Source organism: Lepus europaeus, chromosome X (assembly GCF_033115175.1).
Source record: "Lepus europaeus isolate LE1 chromosome X, mLepTim1.pri, whole genome shotgun sequence".
NCBI lineage: Eukaryota > Metazoa > Chordata > Mammalia > Lagomorpha > Leporidae > Lepus > Lepus europaeus.
The window spans coordinates 62,234,652-62,260,977 of NC_084850.1; the positions used below are offsets into that span (position 1 = coordinate 62,234,652).

General features: G+C 38.7%; 1 protein-coding gene across 9 annotated transcripts in view; it reads right to left on the minus strand.

Moving 5' to 3' along the window:
- Positions 1 to 481: 481 nt before the first annotated feature.
- The window catches only part of ATRX (ATRX chromatin remodeler), a 202,620-nt gene continuing 176,775 nt past the window's right edge, over positions 482 to 26,326 (minus strand). For all 9 annotated transcript variants that reach the window (XM_062184328.1, XM_062184325.1, XM_062184324.1 and 6 more), the window contains 5 exons: positions 7,764 to 7,913; positions 6,814 to 6,939; positions 5,996 to 6,091; positions 5,410 to 5,538; positions 482 to 3,379 (listed from right to left, as the gene is read on the minus strand). In XM_062184328.1, the coding sequence (XP_062040312.1) occupies positions 3,101 to 3,379; positions 5,410 to 5,538; positions 5,996 to 6,091; positions 6,814 to 6,939; positions 7,764 to 7,913 (780 nt within the window). In that variant the 3' untranslated portion in view covers positions 482 to 3,100. The remainder of the gene's footprint in view (positions 3,380 to 5,409; positions 5,539 to 5,995; positions 6,092 to 6,813; positions 6,940 to 7,763; positions 7,914 to 26,326) is intronic.

Sequence of the window (26,326 nt, forward strand, 5' to 3'; positions counted from 1 at the left end):
TGGTTTCGTCTGGAGCACAAAAATAAGAAAACGATTTGATGACAACAGAGGGGTATAGCTAGGGGAAGACTCCAGAATACTCAGCTTCTTTCGAGGCTAGGTAAATAAGATTTCCATCTACCTGCTATGATTTCTGAATGGCAAGCAGCTTGTGTATCATGTGTGGGTTGGTAGCCTTGCTTGACTTAAAACAAGGGATACAGCTGTTGAGAAGCAAGCAATGGCGCTGGATTACATAGACAACCCAAACTAATACAAACACACATAGGCCTCCTGGAATGTAAATTCTTTTTGAGGTTAGAGATCTCCTTTTACAGATTTTATATAACAGATTAAAAAATCAAAGTTCTTGACTTCCCAATATTAAACAACTAAATGTGCAAAAGAATCACCATTAAATAGGACATCAAAAGCTATACACTTTCTATGAAACAACATGTGCACAGATTTTCAAAGCTGTGAAAATGCAATAAAGAGCACAACACATTTTGGTCACTTTATTAAATGACATTAAATAGTTTTAAGTTTCAACTACTAAACAGCACTTTGAATGGTGAAAACACAGATAGTATATTGTCATACTTGAATGCTTTTCTTTAAAAACACAATTCCAGTCCTTATATATATTACAAAACAGCCTTAAAGGAAGAAGTGACATCTTTTCTACAGTACTTAAGATACTCAATACAGAACTGAAAAGCAGTCTAACAGAAACAAAGGCAAGGTCTTCACAGCTGTATGATTTCAGCAGCCAAAGCTGGATGATGGACTGAAACATTACTATACAACTGGGACAAAACATATACAATATCACAATACTAAGCAAAAACGCTTTACACCCAAAGAAATAAAACAGGTTACAAAATGTGGAGAATTTAGCAGGCAAAACTGTATTACAAGCAACATTTTAAATCGTCATTTTTAAGCCATTGCAACTATTTAAAACATCTAAAACAAATATAAAAATGAGCCTTTTAGTATCTTATTGACATGATTTTGTCTTTAAATATTTGTTAAAACTTGATGTTATACTCAAAGTACATATTATGTAGCTAAAATGTCAAGTGAGAAGAGTGTATGCAAAGTGGTCCAAGTTTTATTTCAAACTCTCTGATTTCCAATTAATCCTCCTAAGTATTATTCTTTATATCATAGTTTTCATCCATGGTGAAAAAGATTTAGAAGACTGCCTAAAATTTTCACATCTATGTCTTTGAGTAAATAATTTAGACCATGTTAAAAATTTCCAAGTCTAGTAAATCAGGTTCAAAGTATTCTGGACTTGTAGAAATACCAACTGATAACAGTTAGCCAGAGCATACTGCCTTCAAATATTTATCTCATAAATCTTGTCTCTTTTCATCTCTTCTAAAGTAAACACACACAATTGTCCCCCCCAATAAAGAAATCTGATTATATGGCTGGCATAATATCCAAATATATGGAATTTGTCAATGATATCTTACCATGGGAAAGTGGGGGGGGTGTGGGGTAGATCCACTAAACCTCATAAATTCTATATCACAAACTTAGTGCTCTTAGATGTTTTACCGCTAGTTCTTCCAAGATAAAAATGGAAATCTCTTTATCATCCAAACAGCTCAAAACAGTTTTAGCAAATGTTAAACTCATTCTAATCCAGTGATACCTAGAGCAAATCCTCAGCCCAGCTTTTTTTCTGGAATTCTTTAGCTGTTTTTCCACTATCTGTTACATCACCATCTCAAAAATGGTTTTGCCATGTTGAGTTGACTCCCATAGTAAGAAACAATCCTTTTCTTTAAGAAATTCAAGCAACCAAAGTATACATGAATAAAATTATAGGCCATTTTTGTAGACCTAATGAAGATAAAAGAACATGTAATGATTTTCTAGTAAAATATCATGACAGGGTATTAGATGAATTCATTTTGATCAGAAAATTGCCTCACAGAGCTAAACTGAGAAAACTACCAAACTCTGAAATAGTTTTAGAAAATTCAAGTTAAACTGGGGGAAAAGAAAATGATGAGAGAAAAGAAGAGCATAGAAGCCAGTGATCCTTATCGTTAAGAGGAATTATTTCACAATACTGACAGTACTGGGGATTGTTAAAGCACATTCCTCGTGTGAACTTAAAGTCAGCAATGGTTCTGCCATTTTGATGTTGTTTATGAAACAGGGTGTGAACCTAACAACCACACTTCAGTGTCAACCTCCTAAAATGCTAGAACTTGATTTTTCTTAAGTCCACATCCCACTGCCAGCAACAGGATGAAGCACTAGCACTGGCACCATGCAGTTAAGAGATGTGCTTTATATTAGTGCCAGGAGAGAGAAAATTTATGTGTGGAAGATAATCCACAACCCTGAAATTTTACCAGTAATTATTTCAGCACATATAACTGAAAATAAAAAATGGCAGAAAGACTAAAGAAGAAAAAGGAATTCTCTTCTTAGGCTGTACTTAAGGCTGTTTATACAATGCTAAGATAACTGCAAGACTCCTCCAACTTTAGAGCAGTAGTATTTAAGAATATTGCACACATTCTGTGTCAAAGATAACCCTTAGTTTCTAGCTTTCAATCATAGAGATGATATAGCAGGAGCCCAGTTTCAGACTTCAGTTAAAAGAACATTAAGACCATTTCAATCACTTTAATCAAGAAATGGATTAAGTACAAAAGTATTTAATAACTTGAGGAATCAACTCTAAGAACTCAGCTGTGTGTTTTTATATGTAAAGAATGAATATATAAATCTTTATTCTTTCCTAAATTCACTAATTTTATGACAATTTTATGGTTGCTAAAAGCAGGCATAAAAATTTAGAGAGGAAATCTGTGGAGCTGTTATTGTTATGGAAGGACTTGTTTTCACTGAAAACAATTTGAAATATCTTCTGTACTCATTGTGTGTAAGAAGATTCTAGGCAACATCACTGACAAATGTCAGGGAGAAATGGTATGCCCTATTTAAAAAAATTTAAAACTAATATGGAAGATTGGCATTTAAGGGGACCAAACTATTTATACAGTTGAGTTCTGTTAAGTCATTGATTCCTAAAAAAATAAAAGATCTTTCTATGATTTTAACAATCCTTTAAGCTTTTAGTGCAAAATCACATTGATTTCCCTTGGGAAGGTCCTGGATTTTTGCTTCTCATTGGGGGTGGTGCACGCTGTAATGGTGGTGGCTGCATACCAGCAGCCACTGACTGATACATTCCTCTCATATCAATCTGCTGGTAGTTAGAAGGATTCATGATTAAATTTGGAGGCTTTGGCATCATGAGGTGACCCAGTGTTGCTTGTTGATAAGTCATTTGTTGCTGCTGTTGCTGATTGTACTGCTGCTGGAGCCTTCGGTTCATAAGTATTCGCTGAACACAGCTGATTAACTATAGAAAGAAAAGAGAGCTGTTACAAGTGCATGACCTGTCTCAAAGAGGCAAGTATCAAGTTTTGAGTTAAAAATCAATTTGTTAAGGGGGTACCATACCAAAAGGAAAACACATTATTGTTATCACCATTACTAATTTGATGGCATTCACAGTACCATTACTGTAGAAACCAGTTAGTAACACCATTTAGGGCTAAATTCTCTTAATGACTTGACTATTGTATTGCAAGCAGCATTTAGGTTAGTTGCCATAGTAACCTGTCCTACACTGTGATTAGTCTCAAGTATTAGTTACAGCACTTTTTATCAAGTCTCCTTTCTTTGTCATTCTTTTGTATATTTCACAGGATGATGGACAAATAAACATTTTAGTGACAAACACGAAGGGGAAAAGCACTTGTACTAGTAATAATTCCTACTTGGAATGTCTCAAATTTCCTGAGACAATTTAAAACCACATAGTTCTGCGGTGCTTTCTAAGTAAAATTCATGCCCCAGAAATTGAGTCTGTGGTGTCAGGAGTTGAAATTTTCCAGTGCAAGGCAGAAGGCTGGCAAATTAATATACTGGGAAAGATGGTCAAGAATCCTGGAATATGCCAGCTTTTTAAAGAATTATAATTTAGTAGAAACTTGTGATATATAAGATCTATAGCTTAAATTTTTTTTTAACATTTGTTTATTCGAAAGTCAGAGTTACAGAAAGAGAGAGAGAGAGAGAGAGAGAGAGAGAATCTTCTATTGGCTGGTTACTCCCTAAATAGCCACAACGGCCAGGGCTGGGCCAGGCTGAAGCTAGGAGAGTCTTCCAGATCTCCCACGTGGGTGCAGGGGCACAAGTACTTGGGCCATCCTTGGCTGCTTTCCCAGCTGCATTAGTAGGAAGCTGGATTGGTAGTGGAGCAGCAGCGTCTTGAACTGGCACCCATATGGGATGCCAGAGTTATAGGCGGCAGCTTTACCAGCTATGCATAACACGGGCCCCCTTTGAAATAGTTATTTCTTATTTATCGTCATCTACCTAAAAGGCAGGCAGAGAGAGAGAGAGAGAGAGAGAATATCTTTTTTTAAAGATTTATTTATTTGAAAGTCAGAGTTACAGAGAGAGAAAAGGAGAGGCAGAGAGAGAGAGAAGGAGAGGTACAGAGGTAGAGAGAGAGAGAGGTCTTCCATCTATCTGCTGGTTCACTCTCCACATGGCCACAATGGCTGGAGCTGCACCAGTCCAAAGCCAGGAGCCAGGAGCTTCTTCCAGGTCTCCCATGTGGGTGCAGGAGCCCCAGGACTTGGGCCATCTTCTACTGCTTTCCCAGGCCATAGCAGAGAGCTGGATTGGAAGTGGAGCAGCCGGGTCTTGAACCAGTGCCCATATGGGATGCCAGCACTGCAGGCAGCAGCTTTACCCACTATGCCACAGAGCCAGCCCCAAGAGAGAATCTTACATCTACTGCATCCCTCTCCAGGAATGAGTCAGGCCAAAGCCAGGAACTCCATCAGGGTCTCCCATGTGGGTGGCAGAGGCCCAGGTACTTGGGCCATCTTCTACTGTCTCCCAGGGTGTACATTAGCAGGAAGCTAAATTGGAAGCAGAGGAGCTGAGATTCTAACTAGCACTCAGATATGAGATGAAGGCATCTCAAGAGGCAGTTTAACCCTCTGAGCTACTACACTGGCTCCCACAGCTTCACATTTTATTCTCCAATTAAATGCATTAAAAAGTATACTGTTTTAAGAAGTTGTTTAAAATGTCAAAGATGGTAAAAATCTGGCAAAAGTTCCCATTTAGATATCTAAATTATATGAAAAATAAAATTATATGGAACAGATCCTATACAAATTTCAAGCAGTCTCAGTTTGACAAGCTATTGCTTCTTTGTAATAAAAGATTACCTTTAACTTGACATTACTAGGTTTTTGACAGACGTTCTTCCAGAAAACTTTGGAGGCATGGTTACTGACATAGACAGCACATAGACCCATTATTATGAATTCGAGGAAATTAAACATAGCCTAGAGATGGAAGTCTTACCATCTGTTGTTTGGTCAATACATCGTTGTAGATTGCCTCTCTTCGTTTAACATCAAGCTCCTGGCTGGCTTGTCTACTTAATGCTAGTGCCTGTACTTGGGCCTCTGAGAGATTCATGTTTTCCTTCCACTAAAAGAAAAAAATTATTTATTCCATATTACTGTAAAATTGAGGAAAAATAATTAAGATATTTAAATATATTCAGGATTTTCCTTTATTCTTTTCTACAGAAAACAGTAATATCAAAGCAGGGTACTGCATCATCCAATGTTCTACATGGGCTGGCTATCTCCAGAATGACGTAACTATGTGAATTCAATTTGTGCACCTGGTAATTAAGGTATGTTTATGTAAACAATGCATACATTTCTATGTTGGATTTCTCAATTCATAGATTTTACTCATTTCTCTTTTGTGCCAATATCTAGGCAAAATTGCAGGATTGCAGTTTGCATATCAAGCCATAAGAATCACACTCTACCCCACAGAATGAATGAAGCAAATAATCATTAAAAATTAAAGCAAATGGTGGTGATAGATGGACACGAATTGGAGGTCAGAATAAAACAACTGCCAATTAGCTTACTACAGCTGAAATTATATCTTCAAGAGGCTGAATCCTCACGGCTGTCACACTGTTTGTTGCTTCCACAACTTTTTCTCTTCCTTGGTTGATAAGATCCTAGAAGAATGTAGGAAATAAGTTACAAAGGGCAGAAAGCATAATTTTAAAGTATATGGATTCCTTCCCTTGCCAGTTTATAGCATTTGGTTTCAAAATTCTATAACTGAAGACAGTAAATTCAGCATAAAGTGCCAAAGGTTCTAGTTGGGATGATAAAAAATTTAATTTTTATCATACCAATGACTTAATAATTTCAATACATCTATAAGCACACTTTACAAAGGAAACCACAGATTCATCAACTTACTAAATTGTTGGTTACAAAGAAACCTTTCTTACTTAATTCATACTTGATCCTACTCTTAACTCACTTATTTCATAATGCTAAGCATTAACATAAACTTAATTGTATATCTATATTATATTAGAATGCAAATCAAATTATATATTTATCTTACTTTCAACCACTAAGCAAGCAATTTGTTTATTCCAAATATTTTATAACTGAAGAAAGTGCTATTTCCTTCACCAGCTGCCTTATTGTTCCTTAGTTAAAATAGTTGAAACTACTTTAATTCAAGGACTGATTCCCCTGTGCTCTGAACAAACATTTTATTATACTATGTTTTTTCAAAAAAGGTTAACAAATAAAAAGAAAAATTTCTTGGTTTATTCAGAGGTAATCTTTTGGAGAACGTGATATTCCTAGGGAACCCTCAAACAAGGCACTTGAAAATGCCTTTAATTCATGTTAAAGTACTTTGTACTTCACAACTTACCTCCAGCTGTTGATTACTCATTGCTGATAGGGCTCCCAAATTGAAAGGAATATAAGGAGTCTGAGCGCTGAAAGTGACAGGGGGTAAATTGGTCCCAGTTGGTATGTTGAAACGCATGGTCAGTCCCTAAAAACAAAAAATTATGCACTTTTTGCATTGTGATTTCAAACTCGAAATTCTACATCATCTACTGATTTAGAAATGAATCCACATTCTCAGATCTAGGAAATTATTAACACTCTTCCACACACAAACAAAACATCCTTTTTATCCAAAACGAAGATCTTATTACACAGAAAGCTTTAACCCCTAAAGGTGTACTCTTTTTTTCTAATAATTCCCACAGAATGGGGCAACTCAGTGAATTCTGATGAGACTCCTACCATCACATTAATGTTAAAGAAGTTTGGTACAATGAGAGTCAGTTTTAAAAGGATTCAGGTATTAGGATAAGGTTTCTCATGCCCAGGCACATTTTTGCTCAAGTGGGCTGGTTTTTAAAACAGACATGGAATTATTTTAAATAAAGCTGCTACTAAAGAATAACATTACTATCCAATAATAGAGTATTTTTGTGTTCTGACATTCAGCCAAAATTTAGACTTCATGAAACACATGCTAAAGCAACATTTACTCACACCTCCAAATTCTAAGCTCCTTTATGTTTGCTACCATATACTGAGGGTGTTGATGGGAGTTAAGTGATGCTAAATAGGACTTCTCAATTCAGAAAGTGCTAAAGCAGAAATGGTGTTATTATTGTGTGTAAAATATTTTCTTCTCCTCTCTTACTTTACTACCAAAAGTACCTGAAACACATAATAGATATCATAACTGGAGACTGTTTCTGAAGACTCACTACATGATAACCTGTTGAAATGTGGCCCTTTTCTTCCTCACTGCTCTTTCAAATAATAAACATAAAACAAAAACAAAAAAGCATGAACTACCTTCTTCTCAGCTTCATACTCCGCCCAAGCTGCTTTTCTTTCTTCTTCAGTCAACTCTTCTTCTTCTTTGTGGTCCAAAAGAGAATCATGTTCATGATATCCTACAATGTGTTCTTTATGTATCTGAAGAAGTTCTGCAAGTATAGTATCCTGTTTTGCAAGGTTGAAATAATAGAGAATTATTTTCATTCTTGATCAAACTGCCATAGTTCTGTAGTTAACTGTCAGACTAGAAAGTAGAAACTGTTATATAAATTTCTGATATTTATGGTAAATTACCTAGAAAACAAGCCATGAAACATTTAATATCATCCTCTTATGTAAAAATTTCATGCTTATGTAACATTTTAGAGACTCAATTTTGAAACATTTTTAAAGATTACTACTTTTTAGCTTTCAAGGTCCTTCTTCTCCAACTCATAAAAACTTTTTCATATGCATTTTATTTTGTGCTTAGTTCCGAGTTGATCAATGCTAACATAAGCCTGCTTGAATTAGTGCTTACAATAAATGCTTGTGTTAAAAGCATGGCTACTCCTGTTTATACATGTTTAGCAACTTTATTTTCACAATCATTTTAGCTACCAACCACTATACGAACAAAAAATGAATATAAATCAATCTGAATGTGTAGGCAAGTTTAACTGGAACATACAGTTCTTATATTGCAATTGTGGGAAGTTCAAATATAAACTATACAGTAAGAACCTGTAACTCAAATTTTAACTGAGAATTTTTCATCAATTTATTATCATAGTGTATTTTTTAAAAAAGAATCATGGTGTCTTACATCAGTTTTGAAGATTAAAAAGTTCAAAGTAAAAAATTGGGATCACTTATGTCTACACTAAGAACACTAAGCTCCTGCTCTGTGTAATTCTAATTGTAGGAGTGGGACACAAAAATGGGAGACCATTCTATTATTTTTATTTATCCTCCCTGTGGGGGAGTTTGTTTTTTTATTTGTTTGAAAGGCAAAGCATGAAGGGGAGGAGGAGGGAGAGATACCAATCTTCCAACCACTGGTTCATCCCAAATGACTCCAACAGCCAAGGAAGGGCCAGGCTGAAGTCAGGGTGGGTAGCAGGGGCCCAAGCACTTGGGCTTTCCCAGGTGCATTAGCAGGGAGCTGGATCAGAATCAAAGCAGCCAGGATTCTTAACTGGATCTCATGTGGGATGTCGGTGTCACAGGCAGAGGCTTAACCCACTGCACCACAGTGTTGGCCCCAATTGAGTGTGAATTTAATAAAGGAATATAATTACTAATTAAATGAAGGTATGGGATGACAGACAGCACATTAAATCCAAATTTAATCTGCATCTAGTAATGTTTAATGCATCCATATTATTGGCCTAAACAAAGCCCACATTTGAAGATAATTGTATCTTTACATACTGAACCATACCAGGAATATAGAGTCTAAAACATGGCAGAAATTAAAATTTCTATTAAACTCAAGAGGAAAAATTCAAATCAAGAAGACTTAAGTTTTTCTGTACAATAGTAAGTGCTGACACTAATTGCAAATATTCTGATATTCACTATCATGAAAATAACTTTTTGTCTTGTTACCTTCATAAACAAAAATTACTTCTTTCATGTAGGGAAAGGAATCATTTTCTTAATATATACAGCTGTAACTGAGACTTTATAATCCATTTTGACATGTAATATGTACCATTTAGTTTGCTGAAAATGGGAAAATAAACCATACAAACAAGTCTACTGGTGAAATTCCTAAATGTTAACAGGTTTAATTCCTGTGAGAGTTAACTAAACACTTCTCTCCCATACTAGTGTAGAAATCTGCCATAAAAGCTGACTTCTCTGGATTAAGATACACTGAACAGGTTTACATTGAGACCAATTTTCAAAGTCTGGAGTTACTGAACAGACAGGGAAATAGGCCAGTCTGCATTAATTCATTCTACTGTAAGACATTTTATTCCCATGTCCACACCCCTAAGCATGACCCAAACAGCAGGAATAATTAAACCAGGTAAATTTTCCCAAGCATCTATATGAAATATAATTTTAAAAGTCAGCTGTTTTACAACACACCAAACAAATTATAAGGTTAAAATGTCCTAGAGTGGGGCTGGTGCTGTGCTGTAGCGGGTAAAGCCGCCACCTGCAGTGCTGGCATCCCATATGGGCACTGATTCTACTCCCAGCTGTAACACTTCCGATCCAGCTCTCTAATACAGTCTGGGAAAGCAGTAGAAGATGGTCCAAGTCCTTAGGCCCCTGCACCCACATGGGAGACCCAGAAGAAGCTCCTCGTTCCTGGCTTCAGATCAGCATAACATCCAATTCTTTGGAAATACACAGTGAAAATTAAGTAGTGTTTATTTATCAATTATAAACACCATAATCCATACATTAATTACTTCTTTACACTAGGAGGGATTTTTTTCCAAGAATATATGTTATGTCCACATAAATTCTTCATTTGTTGGAAAAAAATGCTTGAGATACCAAGGAGCTTTATCAAGTCAGTTTTGAGCATCCTATAATTTCAAAGTCCAAATTTATCATCTTGGAACTAGTAGAAACTGAGAACAAGAGGGGCAAAGTAGCTTCTTCCAAATACACAGCTAAGGACTAGCTGGGACTATAAACTAAATTTCCTGACTCCTATTAAAGGATTATTCTATCAAAACACAAAGAATGTCTGGTTTTTGGAGGCATGGTCATTCCATTTCCCAGACCTATTCTCTTAGATAATCTCTTGTAGGATTCTGAGGGAGGTGAAAAACTAAGTAGCTCCATTTTTTTCACTTTCATAGTGTATGTAGCTTTTCAAAACATGCATATGTTAATAAAAGAAAATATAAAAATTGAAAAAAAGAATTCTCAAGAGATAAAAGTTGAAAGGTCAATTCATGCTTATGCTAAACCTTACATGTACTGTTCTATGATTTTCATCTTCAGAAGTTACTCATTTCTAAAATCCTTTAATATCTTATCCTCAACAATTCCAGATTCAAGATCTATCCTACCAAGTCAAACATGATCACCATATTAAAGTCAGATATGGTGGAAGTCCATTTTCCACTCATACTATAACTTTCCTGTTGACTTGTGGTTGACTGAAATGCCAGTAAGTTGAAGAAAAAGTACAAATGACTTTGCTTTTTATGATTAAAATATTTTAAACCCTTTTCTTAAAACATGGCCTCCTTCGGGGGCCAGTGCTGTGCCGTAGCAGGTAAAAGGCGCCACCAGCAGTGCTGGCATCGCATATGGGCACTGGTTCAAGTCTTGGCTGCTCCACTCCCAATCCAGCTTTCTGCTATGGCCTGGGAAAGCAGTAGAAGATGGTCCAAGTTGCTGGACCCCTGCACCCATATGGAAAGACATGGAGGAAGCTTCTGGTCGCTGTGGCCAACTGGGGAGTGGACCAGCAGACAGAAGACCTCTCTCAGGCCGGCGCCATGGCTCACTTGGTTAATCCTCTGCCTGCGGCGCCGGCATCCCATATGGATGCCAGGTTCTTGTCCTGGTTGCTCCTCTTCTAGTCCAGCTCTCTGCTGTGGCACAGGAGGGCAGTAGAGGATGGACCAAGTGCTTGGGCCCCTGCACCCGCATGGGAGACCAGGAGGAAGTACCCAGCTCCTGGCTTCGGATTGGCACAGTGCCAGCAGTAGCGGCCATTAGGGGAGTGAACCAATGGAAGGAAGACCTTTCTCTGTCTCTCCCTTGCATTATCTGTTAACTAACAGTCAAAAAAAAAAAAAGGCCTCTCTCTCTCTCTCTAACTCTTTCAAATAAATAAATCTTTTTAAAAAATTGCCTCCTTCCTATCAAACAAAAACACAATTCATATTACTTCTATTGATTACTACACTTCCTCTTTTCAAAGAAATACAAGAAAAAAAGACAATAACAATATCCAATTACAAAGCCAAGGGACATGTGTTTTATGTTCATCCATATATATACATATATGTATTTTTTTACAGGCAGAGTTAGACAGTGAGAGAGAGAGGCAGAGAGAAAGGTCTTCCTTCCATTGGTTCACCCCCCAAATGGCTGCCACAGCAAGCGTACTATGCGGATCCGAAGCCAGGAGCCAGGTGCTTCTCCTGGTCTCCCATGCGGGTGCAGGGCCCAAGGACTCAGGCCATCCTCCACTGCACTCCCAGGCCACAACAGAGAGCTGGACTGGAACAGGAGCAACCGGGACTAGAACCCAGGGTGCTGGCCTCATCCATATATTTTTACACACACACACCCACATACAGTTTTTGCAAAAACGAGGACTGTTAATATAGACAGTACTGAAACCTACTTTTCTCCCTTAATATATTTCTGGGGACATCAATTTACATCAAATACAAGTATTTTTAATGGCTGCATGGTATTTATTTTCTATACACTGCATTATCTATTTAATCTAATCATTTGATCTGTTTGATCATTCCTTTAAGGCAATTTGACTTCCTGTTTCTAATTATCAAATCTACAATGACATGGTACAATTTTTTTTTAAGATTTATTTATTTATTTGAAAGACAGATATAAGAGATGGGGGTGGGGAGAAAGAGAAAGAAACATCTTCCATCTGCTGGTTCATTCCCCAAATGGCCACAATGGCCAGAGATGGACCAGGCAGAAGTCAGGAGCCAGAAGCTTCTTCCCAGTCTCCCACATGGGTGCTGGGGCCCAAGGAGTTGGGCGGCACTCCAGTGCTTTCCCAGGCATGTTAGCAGGCAGCTGGATTGGAAGTGGAGCAGCGGGGACATGAAATAGCACCCATATGGGATGCTGGCACTACAGGTGGAGGCTTACCCTTCTAAAACACAGTGTTGGCTCAAAGGTACCAATCTCAATGTACTTCAATCACTTGTTCATAAATAATATTAATTCTCAAAGACTTAGGCAAGCATGCTTGCCATGATTTTCATTTTAAAAAAGAAAAAACAAGTTAACTGATTTCTACAATTCAGCAGCAGAAGAGCAGACATAGTTCTTCTCTCCAGACCATTGTTTAAGACACAAATAAGAGAATGATATAGGATTTCTGATACAAACTGTTTGTACATCTACTTTTATTTCTTTCTTTTTGACAGGCAGAGTGGACAGTGAGAGAGAGAGAGAGAGACAGAGAGAAAGGTCTTCTTCCTTTTTTGCCATTGGTTCACCCTCCAATGGCCGCCGCGGCCGATGCGCTGCAGCCGGCGCATCGCGCTGATCCGAAGCCAGGAGCCGGGTGCTTCTCCTGGTCTCCCATGCGGGTGCAGGGCCCAAGGACTTGGGCCATCCTCCACTGCCTTCCCGGGCCACAGCAGAGAGCTGGCCTGGAAGAGGGGCAACTGGGACAGAATCCGGCGCCCCGACCGGGACTAGAACATGGTGTGCCAGCGCCGCAGGTGGAGGATTAGCCTATTGAGCCACAGCGCTGGCCTCTACATCTACTTTTAAATAAATTAGAGCATACTATTAACACAAGAAGCAATGATGAAATTAAGGGCAAAAAGTATTTGTTATAGGATTCTCAGATTATTTCTTTGGGAAAAACAGCTTTTCAAAGTCCAGAGCAAGCTATAAAAGTTAATAAAGAAAAATTTCATCTCAATATACAGTACAATCTATGGAGAGGTTTTTGTTATTTCCCTTAAAGCATGCATTTATATTAGTTGCTATAGTAACACTATTATTGAAAACAATACTGGAACAGAATCTATAATCTCTAGGCCAACAGTCATCAAAATGAGGTTTAAATTACATCCAAATGTGTACCTTTACTTTCCATTGTCTAAATTTTATTTTTCATTAAATAAGTGAAAAAACTTACAAGCTGGGAAAAGCATGGTCTATATTCTAGCTAACAATCTAAATTAGTTTAAGCTTTTAAAATGACTACTTCAATTAATAAAACAAAATTAATGACAAATTAAAGTTTAAGCTAATTTATTTAGAAGTTTAAAGTATTTGGCAAGCTGACAAAATTTCCCATCTAATTAATTCTGAAATTCAACCTTGAAAATAAAATTTTTAAAAAATAATCAAGGCTTTGCCTGGGGGTTAGGGAGGGGGTTTGCTACATTTCAAAAATATTTTGTTTGCCATCACTTTGAATTCAAGTTTCATAATATCTGGAAATAAAATGTCACTAGAATACTTAAGCCACATGATCCTCTCAAAATGGTATGAAAGGCCTGGCGCTGTGGCATAGTGGGCTAAGTTTCCGCCTGCGGCGCTGGAATCCCATATGGGCACTGGTTTGAGTTCCAGCTACTCCTCTTCCGATCTAGCTCCCTGATATAGCCTGGGAAAGCAGTGGAAGATGGCCTAAGTGCTTGGGCTTCTACACTCATATGGGAGACCTGGAAGAAGCTCCTGGCTCCTGGCGTCAGATCAGCCCAGCTCTGGCCATTTGTAGTCATCTGGGTAGTGAACCAGCGGATAGAAAACCTCTCTAGCTCTCAAATAAATAAATAAAACCTTTTTTTAAAAAAGGCATAAAAATTTCTTTTATTACTTAAATGAGTCTAGATACTTAGTAAAGAAATTTAATGTTCCCAATCAAAAAGCTTCAATTTGAAGCCTATATTTTCTCAAACTACACTGTGGGAAAAATGTAATGTATGTGATAAACAACTAGACAGTTCACTGAATGAAGTTTACTTGATGTCTCATATCAGATTTTTAGTTTAAGAGCATGTAACCTTTGCCAAAGAGCATTCATAGAAACTTATTCAGATTCCTGGCCGGCGCCATGGCTTAACAGGCTAATCCTCCGCCTTGCGGTGCCGGCACACCGGGTTCTAGTCCCAGTTGGGGCACTGGATTCTATCCCAGTTGCCCCTCTTCCAGGTCAGCTCTCTGCTATGGCCCGGGAAGGCAGTGGAGGATAGCCCAAGTGCTTGGGCCCTGCACCCGCCTGGGAGACCAGGAGAAGCACCTGGCTCCTGGCTTTGGATCAGCGCGATGCGCTGGCCGCAGCGGCCATTGGAGGGTGAACCAATGGCAAAAAGGAAGACCTTTCTCTCTCTCTCTCTCACTACCCACTCTGTCAAAAAGAAAAAAAAAAAGAGAAACTTATTCAGATTCCCAAAGTATTGGTGTAAGATAGTGACACTACAAAAAATGTTGCTTCCTTTCCAAAAGATCAATCGATGTGATAGGCAGAGTGACAGAGACCAACCTTCCACCCATTGGTTCGTTCCCAAAATGGGTGCAACAGCCAGATCTGGTCCTGGCAGAAGCAATGAACCAGGAACTCCATTCAAGTCTCCCACATGGGTGGCAGGGGCCTGAGTACTTGGGCCACCTGCTATTGCTTTCCCAGGCACTTTAGCAGGAAGTTAGATCAGAAGTAAGCATCTGGGACTGGAACCAGCACTCCAATATGGGATGCCAGGGTCATAAGTGCCGGATTAACCCACTGTGCCACAACACTGGCCCCAGAACTTTCCTTTGATAAGAATGTTTTCTCTTTGGCTTATCATTTAAAGAAACCAGGTACTGTATTTAGTATTTAACCTTTAAAATTGATTATTCATTACAATCATTACACATGCCACCGGGCAGTAGAGAGCTGTTCTTACAGACTCTATGAGTATAGTGACTTTCTAGAGATTGCAGGTTGTAGAGCCTGAACTGGACTTTAATTCTCCTTCTACAACAATCTAGAGTTTACATTATCTTTTTATTTCACAAACACTGTTAAAACATCTAACTTGGGGCCGACACCATGGCGCAGTAGGTTAATCCTCTGCCTGCATCGTCGGCATCCCATATGGGCACTGGTTCTAGTACCAGCTGCTCCACTTCCAGTCCAGCTCTCTGCTATGGCCTGGGAAAGCAGTGTAAGATGGCCCAAGTCCTTGGGCCCCTGCACCCACAAAGGAGACCAGGAAAAAGTGCCTGGCTCCTGGCTTCGGGTCGGCCCAGCACCGGCCGTTGCGGCCATCTGGGGAGTGATCCAACGGAAGGAAGACCTTTCTGTCTCTCCCTCTCACTGTCTGTAACTCTAACTCTCAAATAAAATAAATAAAATCTTTTATTTTTTATTTTTTACTTTTTGACAGGCAGAGTGGACAGTGAGAGAGAGAGAGAGACAGAGATAGAGAGAAAGGTCTTCCTTTGCCATTGGTTCACCCTCCAATGGCCGCCGCGGCCGGAGTGCTGTGGCTGGCTCACCACGCTGATCCGAACACAGGAGCTAGGTGCTTATCCTGGTCTCCCATGGGGTGCAGAGCCCAAGGACTTGGGCCATCGTCCACTGCACTCCCTGGCCATAGCAGAGAGCTGGCCTGGAAGAGGGGCAACCGGGACAGAATCCGGCGCCCTGACCGGGACTAGAACCTGCTCCTATCTCACTAGTCAGTAACATCTGACAGAAATTACTCAGTCTTTTTATCATAATACTTTATTTTCTAGGTCAACTACTAAGAGAACTGTACTGATATTATTTACTGCTTTCTCTAATTTCCAACACTATTTCTAAAGGTGCTAAAGCAGATCTTCATCTTAAAAGAAAAAAACTACCAACAATTTTATTTCCATACTAACAAGGATCTTACCCTTTAACAAAGTTTTTCTAATAAAAAACTGATGACATGTTTAAAAGGACAAATTATCTGATATCAGAATTGTCCCAGAAAAGCACATACATAGCTGTCACAGTTATAAAAAGATCAATAAATTTTTATGCCCTGAGATTATATATGTATTCTTTAAAAATTTAGCTGATGCTTAAAGGATACTTCTTATTACCTAAAATAACATGGTAAATCTGAACAATATATATTTGAAGATTACATAATGTCAGAACTGTAAGAGACTTCAAAAGTACCTTAATTAGTTGCTCTCATTTTATCAGAGACTAAGCCACAGACAGTAAGTGATCTGTTAGTAGTTCTGCTTACATAAGGATAAAGGGCCTTGTTTGTTTTTTTCTTCTCTTTCTGAATGCTAACTCTTTTCCTTAATAGTTAGGTGATCCCTTACTACAAAGGGATAATACCACTTATAGCTCAAAGAGTTACTACAAGGATTAAATCAGGGGCTGGTGCTGTGGCACAACAGGCACATGCCCTGGCCTGAAGCACCAGTTCAAGACCCATACCCATTCTTCAAAACTCTGCTCTTGGGGCCAGCGCTGCAGTATAGGCTAAAGCCGCTGCCTGTAGTGCCGGCATGGCATAAGGGCGACGGTTTGAGTCCCAGCTGCTCCACTTCCGATCCAGCTCTCTGCTATGGCCTGGGAAAGCAGCAGAAGATGAAGATGGCCCAAGTCCTTGGGCCTGGCACCTGCGTGGGAGACCTGGAAGAAGCTCCTGGCTCCTGGCTTTGGATCGGTGCAGCTCCAGCCACTGCAGCCAATTGGGGAGTGAACCATCAGATGGAAGACCCCCCCCCCTCTCTCTCTGCATCTCCTCTGTGTAACTTTGACTTTCAAATAAATAAATAAATCTTTTTACAAAGGATTAAATCAGATGATGATTGTAAAAGTACATAGTAGAAACACTCAGAATATATTATTTTTTTATCCTCATTCTTTGCCTTAATCTGTTTTTTTTTTACACATCTTCCACAAAACACGCTTGCCAAAAGTATCTCTCATAAATCTAATCAAGCCTTTAGATTTAATTTCCAGTTTACAGATTATGTTAGAGATATCAAATCCAGAATGGAGGGAGACGAAGTGAGTGCACTAAATTAAAAGAGACATAACAACCAAAAGCATTGTATGTACTCTGAGTGCATCTTGATATGAAAAAAGGAGCTATGAAAGACATTTGAAGACAACTGGAGTAACTTCAATATAGATGTGCAATTAGATGATCTTAGGGAATTAAAAGCTTGGCTGCCTGCCAACACTCTTTGAAGAACTCAATGTGGAATATCTAATTTTCATACTTCTATGAAACACATACTATTATTGTCCCCATGTTACAGATGAAATTACTAACATGGTTAATCAACATGGGCTTCTAACACTTTCCTCCAAAACCAAATCTACTGAAACTAAAGAAGGGAAAAGAAAACATGAATTCCAGAAACACACAGATACATAGACGACTGGTATCATATTGTCATCTGAAGTAGAATTATTTGAAACAAATGAAATAATGGAAGATACTGATATGAAATCCAAATAATTATTTAAAGAGACAGTGCATATTATAGAGAAAAAACAAAGAGTTGAAATAAGTCAATGGGTAGCATAAATAGCAGGAAGGGTACAGAATAACTTAGTGAGTTAAGAGACTAGATCGAGGCACTCTTCCAGAAGGCAGTAGCAAAGAATAAAGATTAATGCAATACAAAGCCAAAAGATATGAAGGCTAAATGTAAAAGAGCAGGCATCCAGATAATAATACTCTTAGAAGGAGAAAAAATTCACTGTCCAGCACTGCACACATTGATAACACTGGGCATCTTTCCATAAACTCACAGTATTGATCAGAAGAAAGTGTAAGTTATATCAAAATAGAGTGTCTAGAGTGCTGTGGAACAGCAGGTTAAGGGGACATTGCTGGTTCAAGTCCTGATTGCTCTACTTTCGATCCAGTTCCTTGATAATATGCCTGGGAATGCAGCAGAAGATGGTGCTTATCACTTGGGCCCCTGCCTCTCATGTGGGAAACCCTGATGGAGTTCCAGGCTCTTGACTTCAGCCTGCCCCTGTGTAGGCTATTGCAGGCATTTGGGGAGTAAACCAGTGGTTAGGAGCTGTGTGTGTGTGTGTGTGTGTATCCCTCTCTCTGTAATTCTGCCTTTTAAATAAAATAAATAAAAACAAAAATTGAAATAAAAAAGTAAATACAAAAACTCAAGGTTCTACCTCTTTCAGAAAATGAACCGAGTATAATGGCAACATAAATAACAACTGCAGAAACAAAACCAGCAGCTAACATCTGAACACTTACAATGTGCTATGCAGTTTGCCTTTACAGGGATTATCCCCTCTGTGAAGCAGATACTATTATCTTCTTGAGGAAAGTGAGGCTTGCCTACAATTACATCCCAAAAAGAATGGTGAGTAGGTTACATGGGAGTGGGGCAAAAGCTTAGCTCAATTGCTCTTTTCACTTGGCTTCAATTATTTCAACAAACACTTTAACACAACTAAAACAATTTCTCTGGTGTTTGTTTTGTTTTCTAGTGGTCTATTCTTGTTCACATGAATAATCATTTTATAGCAGTAAATACAAATACAGAAACAATACTAGAATGTTTTCATTAAACAAAAAAAAACCTACTAAACTTGTGATAAAGAGGCAGAGAAGTAGGAGACAATGACATCAAACAAGCTGCAATTATGAGCATGGCTTCTTCAAGGTATATGTCAACAAAAACGGGGTTCATGTATCACCATGTGGTTTACTTGCTAGAGGATACTAATACTTGCCCTATAATTAAATGGACCCTTTGAACCTTTATCCTCCAAAGTAAATCTATGCAAATTCAAAAAAAAAAGTCCCTGAAACAGGTTGATTAGCTATTTCATACTTCACATCAAATTATTTTGATGGAGCATATTTCCTTCTAGTGTTAAAAATGACTAAGGTGGGCGGCACCGTGGCTTAACAGGCGAATCCTCCGCCTTGCGGTGCCGGCACATCGGGTTCTAGTCCCGGTTGGGGCACCGGATTCTATCCCGCTTGCCCCTCTTCCAGGCCAGCTCTCTGCTATGGCCTGGGAGTGCAGTGGAGGATGGCCCAAGTCCTTTGGGCCCTGCACCCGCCTGGGAGACCAGGAGAAGAACCTGGCTCCTAGCTTCGGATCAGTGCGATGCGCTGGCCGCAGCGGCCATTGGAGGGAGAACCAACGGCAAAAAGGAAGACCTTTCTCTCTGTCTCTCTCTCTATCCACTCTGCCTGTCAAAAAAAAAAAAAAAAAGACTAAGGTGGCCGGCGCCGCAGCTCAATAGGCTAATCCTCCGCCTGTGGCGCTGCACCCCGGGTTCTAGTCCCAGTCAGGGCGCCGGATTCTATCCCAGTTGCTCCTCTTCCAGTCCAGCTCTCTGCTGTGGCCCAGGAGTGCAGTGGAGGATGGCCCAAGTCCTTGGGCCCTGCACCTACATGGGAGACCAGGAGAAGCACCTGGCTCCTGGCTTCGGATCAGCACAGTGCGCCGGTCGCAGCGTGCTGGACACAGCGGCCACTGGAGGGTGAACCAACGGAAAAGGAAGACCTTTCTCTCTGTCTCTCTCACTGTCCACTCTGCCTGTCAAAAAAAAATGACTAAAGTAAAACCTTATTATTACCATCTGCTGGCTAATAAAACTACACAATAACATCTCTGTTCAGTAAACTATGCTTTGAGGTATTCTAGCTTGAATGAAGGACAAAAGACAAGGGGAGAAAATTGTACACAAAATCAGGGTGGAGAAAGAAAACTTAAAGCCTCACTTAGGGTACTTTAGTTTAAATCTCCATTTTTCCACCTATAATTACCAACAAGCAGTCCACATTTAAAAATTCTTAAGTAATACAGTGCTGGAAAAGGGAAATGCAAAAAACTTTCTAAGCCAGTTTCACTGGCTTTTGTTTTCTTAATAAAGGGTACAGAGCTCAGGCTGTGTACACTGTACTTAAGAGGAACAAAACACTCACTTAAGCATAATATGAAATATGACCTTGATCAAGATTTTCATCTCTGATATCTGTGTAATCTGTAAGTTTATTACCAAAAGAGGTACTTTCCCTAAGCTGATTTACATAAATGTTAACAGAGGTTAGATATTACTTTTAAGCATTAAAAAAACAGTTAAGAATCAGTCAATAAATCTATTATCACTAGAAATTTGTGTTAAACTATTTAGAAAAACTTGCAGCATACCGAAATTTCAAAGTGGCTAAGGAACATTATGCAGAATAACTAGAGATGCACAGACACTTGGTAGACATGACCCAGGAGACCATGAAATTAGTTCTTAAAAAATGAGTTCCTAGGATTAAAGGACCATTACACTTCAAAAAAGGTAAAGTCAGCAACAACACTAAGAATCCAATGAAGCGATTTAACCAGTCTTCATTTCAATTTTACTACTTGCAAAGTCTAATACTAACATCATTTTTTAATACATGAATTATCAAGGAACAATAAAAGCCCCCTTAGATATCACCAGAAAGAATTATTTAAAAAGGCAAGGTGAAAGTGGCTAGCATTGCATTTTCCAATATGGTTTATAAACAAAGAATATTGTTTTTGCCTTTAAAGAACTGCAAAGACAAAGACAAGGAAAATAGTAAAGTAAGTAATAAATTAAGTGTATGGTATTAAATCTAATTAGAAAATGTAAAAGTAACTAAACAAAAACAGATATACAGGGACAGCAATTATATAATAAAGTAATTCAGCAAAGAGATATGAGGGTACTTCAAAAAGTTCATGGAAAAATGTAATTAAAAGGTAAATTTATATTCTTGTAAGAAATTTTTAAATCCACACGAGGGTTCTCCACAATATTCATAGAAAATGGGTATTATGAAAAAAGTATGCATGAATTTAAAAACTATTTGCAACAAAATACACTCTTTTTTAAAATTTTTATCTATTTTTATTTAAAAGGCAAAAAAAAAATTGAGACAGAGATACTCTATCCATTGGTTCACTCTCCAAATACCCGAAAACAGCCAGGAGCCTAGAACTCAATCCAGACCTCCCACATGGGGGGCAAAGAGCCAAGTATTTGAGGCATCACCTGCTGCTTCCCAGGGTGCACATTAGTAGGAAGCTAGAATTGAAAATAGGGCTGGGACTTGAACCCAGACACTCTGAGATGATATGTGCATGTCCAAGAGGCATCTTAACCACTGCACCAAATGCCTGCCATTTTTCCATGAAAAACATTTTTATTTATTTTCATTTTATTGGAAGAGAAGGGGAGAGGAGAGACACAGAAAGGGAGGGAGAGGGAGAGAGGGAAGGGGAGGGGAGGGGGAGGGATCTTCCATCTGTTGGTTCACTGCCGAAATGTCCACAACAGCTAGGAACCCAGAGAACAATCCAAGTCTCCCATGTGGGTGGCAGGAATCCCAATACTTGAGCCATCACCTGCTGCCTCCTCAGCTTGTCTTATCAGCAGAACACTGCAATCAAAAGTAGAGCTGGGACATGAACCTACACACTGATAATGGGATGTGGCATCATAACTGCTGCACCAAACACCTGTCCCTTTCCATGAATTTTTTAAAGTATCTGTGTACAAAAATCCCATATCAAATAAGTTGAAAATAAATGCTTTCAGGGTTATCAAAGGATAAAGAAAAATTGAAGGCCTTATGCAAATTTATCATTATTTACATAACAGCAAGGTAGTCATGGAACAATGTATTATTTTCAAAAGTCTCTCAACTTAAAAATCATGGATAAGGAGGCTTCTGTAATTGTGCTATAGTAACAGAAGTCAACTTTGTAATATCTTTAATAAACACAGGTTCAAATACCAAGAAATCCCTCACTATGAATATAAAAAAACCTACTTGTACCCATTTTAGAGGATTGATTTTCAGATTCTATTATAGTAGTGGCAAAGCTAAATGAAACTGTAAATATAAGCCTAGTAAATGAACATTTTATTTAGTACCAACAGTGTGCCAAAGCTATCACCTTACTGCATTCTCTCTCTCATCTGGGTCATTTCTATAGCATCCTATCAAAAATCTTAACATTCATATTCTTTTCTCGAATCCATCCTTCACATTTAAACAAAAAAATTGATTTTCTAATATGTTAGTCTTGATTAAAAAGTTAAACAGCCTTTAAAACAAGGTATAAATTCTCTAACTTCCATGATTTTATTCCCACTACCTTTGTAGTATTTTCTCTGAACTCTTCCCATGCCAACCCTTACTCTACCACATCTCCTATTATTACTAATTTTCAACTTCTTGAGGTTCTTCAAATTTGTGATTCTCTTTTATTTGTGTTTCTTTTTGTGCTTCCAGCAATGCAGTTACTATTTCTATTTTCTTTTTTAAAAAAGATTTTATTTATTTTTATTTGACAGGTAGAGTTACAGACAGTGAGAGAGAGAGAGAGACAGAGAAACAGGTCTTCCTTCCGTTGGTTCACTCCCCAAATGGCTGCAACAGCCGGAGCTATGCCAATCCAAAGCCAGGAGCCAAGAGCTTCTTCCTGGTCTCCCACACAGGTACAGGGGCCCCAGCCCTTGGGCCATCTTCTACTGCTTTCCCAGGCCACAGCAGAGAGCTGGACTGGAAGAAGAGTAGCTGGAACTAGAACCAGCACCCATATGGAATGCTGGTGCCGCAGGCACAGGATTAACCTACTGCGCCACGGTGCCAGCCCCATCTATTTCTATTTTCAACATCTGTTGAAGGCCTTCTAATATCAAGTCCCCATAGCCAACTTTTCCAAGAAAGAAATGAATATTCCTTCTTTAGTATCTGTATTCATTTCTATTTCAACATTTATTATGCTTACTTGCTTAAGGTAAGTATATTAGACTGTAGGCTTTTAAAAAAATTTTAAAGATTTATTTATTTGAAAGGCAGAGCTACAGAGGCAGAAGGGGAGGAGGAGAGGGAGAGGGAGGGGGAGGGGGAGGGGGAGGGGGAGAAGGTGGAAGAGAGAGAGAGAGAAGGAAAGGCCTGCGCAGTGGCTCAACAGGCTAATCCTCCGCCTAGCGGCGCCGGCACACCAGGTTCTAGTCCTGGTTGGGGCACCGGATTCTGTCCCGGTTGCCCCTCTTCCAGGCCAGCTCTCTGCTATGGCCAGGGAGTGCAGTGGAGGAGGGCCCAAGTGCTTGGGCCCTGCACCCCATGGGAGACCAGGAGAAGCACCTGGCTCCTGGCTTCAGATCAGCACAGCGCGCTACGGCCGTGGTGGCCATTGGAGGGTGAACCACCGCCAAAAGGAAGACCTTACTCTCTGTCTGTCTCTCTTTCACTGTCCACTCTGCCTGTCAAAAATAAAAAATAAAAATAAAAAAATAAGAGAGAGAGAGAAGGAGAAAGTAAGTCTTCCGTCTACTGGCTCACTTCCCAAATGGACTGATCCAAAAGCCAGGAGCCTGGAACGTCTTCTAGGTCTCCCATACAGGTGCAGAGGCCCAAAGTCTTGGGCCATCTTCTACTGCTTTCCCAGGCCACAGCAGAGAGCTGGATGAGAAGTGGAACAGCCAGGATTCGAACCTGGACTCACCCATAGGGGATTCCGGCATTGCAGGCAGTGGCTTTACCCACTACACCACAGTGCCAGCCCTACCACAGGCTTCTTAGAAGCAAGATGCCAGGCTTATTCATCAATGTATTCATCCCTAGAGATCACTGAAATAACTGGCACATCATAGGCAGCCTCAAAAGTTTTTAATCAATGAATGAATAAGCTTCATTTAGATTAAAACTTTTCACCACCCAACTCTTTAAAAATTATAGACTACCATCAGTTACTGAATTGTAAAATTTGGTTTCTTGAAAAGTTTGATTGACCTCCACAGTCATTATCCTATTATAGATCCTAATCCTGGATTTTATCATCAAGCAAATTCTCCAGAAGCCCAATTTTAGCATTCAACAGCCCCAGTCAAGAATTTATAGTAATAGAATTTTAAATCTAAATGCCTCCATTTGCTTTCTAGTGGTCTCCATAGCTGGCCCACCCTACTCATCCAACTTCAATTCATGATCAGGCCAATCTCTTCACCATCCTTTAAACCTGGTATATAACTTCGTACCTCTGTCTCCGCCCAAACTGTTCAATCCCTCATGCACGCTGCATTCTTCCCTTAATCCATTTAAATACTAACCCTATCTTTTCTGGGCTAAGCTGAATGTTTTCCCATCAAAATTGTTACCTGAATATTAGATCCTCCCTTTTCTATCACAGTAAACATACTCAGCAGTCACACCAGCACTTCATTCCTTTGTTTTCAAGAATGTTACTTTTCTCTTCCCAACTGACTACCAGCTCCTTCAGGTAAATCACATTTATATATTATCTTACTTTTAAATCCCTGACAGTCTTTAGTTACTATGATAATCAGAAAGGCAGCTTGGAATAGTCTAGTATTTTTGAAATGTTTTAAAGCAGTCACATCCTCTCTTTAAATTAAATCTTATGTTTATGCCAAACGTATGAAATAGATAAAAAGACTCTGATTGAAATGAGATGAAGGTTTGAAGTGCTACTTGTCTATATTTCCTGTACCTCACTTAGCTACACAACAGCAGCCACTGATGCACCTCTTTGAAGACCTCCTGGGACTCCTTGGAACACAATCTGAAAACTACTGGGTTCAAATTCTAGCTCTAACACTTACTGGTCATGTACCCCTGGAGAATGACAAAGCCAGTTTCCCTGAGATAATGAATATATGTGAAACAAGCCATTGTATACCTTAAAACTATCTATGTATTTAAGGAACTAAAACTTTACAAGTCATGAGCTAAACTGACAATATGACACAAGCTTACCAGCTTTACCACATTACTGATTGTGAAAGCATTCTACAACATTAAATCCATACTCATTCAAAATAAAATAAAGCACCCTAAATGTTAATTCTTGGACTCCTAGGTCCTCTGCTTAATTTCTTATACTTGGAAATACATTTCTAATCTTCATTGTGGAGCAGGAGTAGCACTAAGTGTAAGGCTTATGAGTACACCATCTGTGTTGGACAGATCTGATTTGAAGGCCAGCTTCACCACAAATTAAGAGTGCAAATTTGCTTACATTATGTAATCTTTCTGAGCCTGAATTTCCTCATCTTGAAAATGAGTACTGTCCACTTTTCAACTGCTGCTGAATTGAGGGAGATAATCTGAACAAACTGTTTAGCCCAGAGTATGAAAACCTATAAGAAATCAGTAAGTTAGCTAATATTTTCCTTTTTTGAAGAACTTTGGGAGAGCCGAAGTACTCTGTGTTAATAAAGCATTCAGTATTTCTTTTCGTTCTTGCTCTAGGGAAGGGGTTAAAACGCCAAAAGCAACATACAATAAGTTTACAAATGAAAAAGCTCCAATTACAACTCAGAGCTCCAATTACAAAACAGATTTTTTTTTTACAAACATCCCATAATAACTAAATAACATTTCTTTCCTACTGGAATTTTTAATCTTTAAAGTACAATGTCTTGTTCTTAGTATATCCTCACAGTACACATCTCAAAGTCAGCGAGTAATAAATGTTTATTAAATTAGATATCATGTAATCATAAGTTCACAATATAACAAATAAATTCAAAGCAAGTTCCCATTTCTAACTGGAATATTTCTATGAGAAATACTGCTAATCATAGGACATTTTGATAAAAGTCAAAACTTAAATATAATTTTAGGAAACATTCTATAAAAAAATCATTCTCAAGTTGAAAAGGGAGACTTATTTTTAAAATTATAAAACATGTACAAATCCTTAAAAGAATACTTCTTGTCATATAAAATTCAGTAGCTGATAAAAAAAAGTGTTGGGGATACAAGAGTTAAACAAAACAGCCAATTAAACACCATGCAGTGTTTCTTTAAAGGCAGTACATATATATGCCAGTATGGAAATATTTTTCAAGATCTATCTAGTTGAAAAAAACAAGTTGCAGAAGAGAAACTACAGTATGACTCAATTTGTGC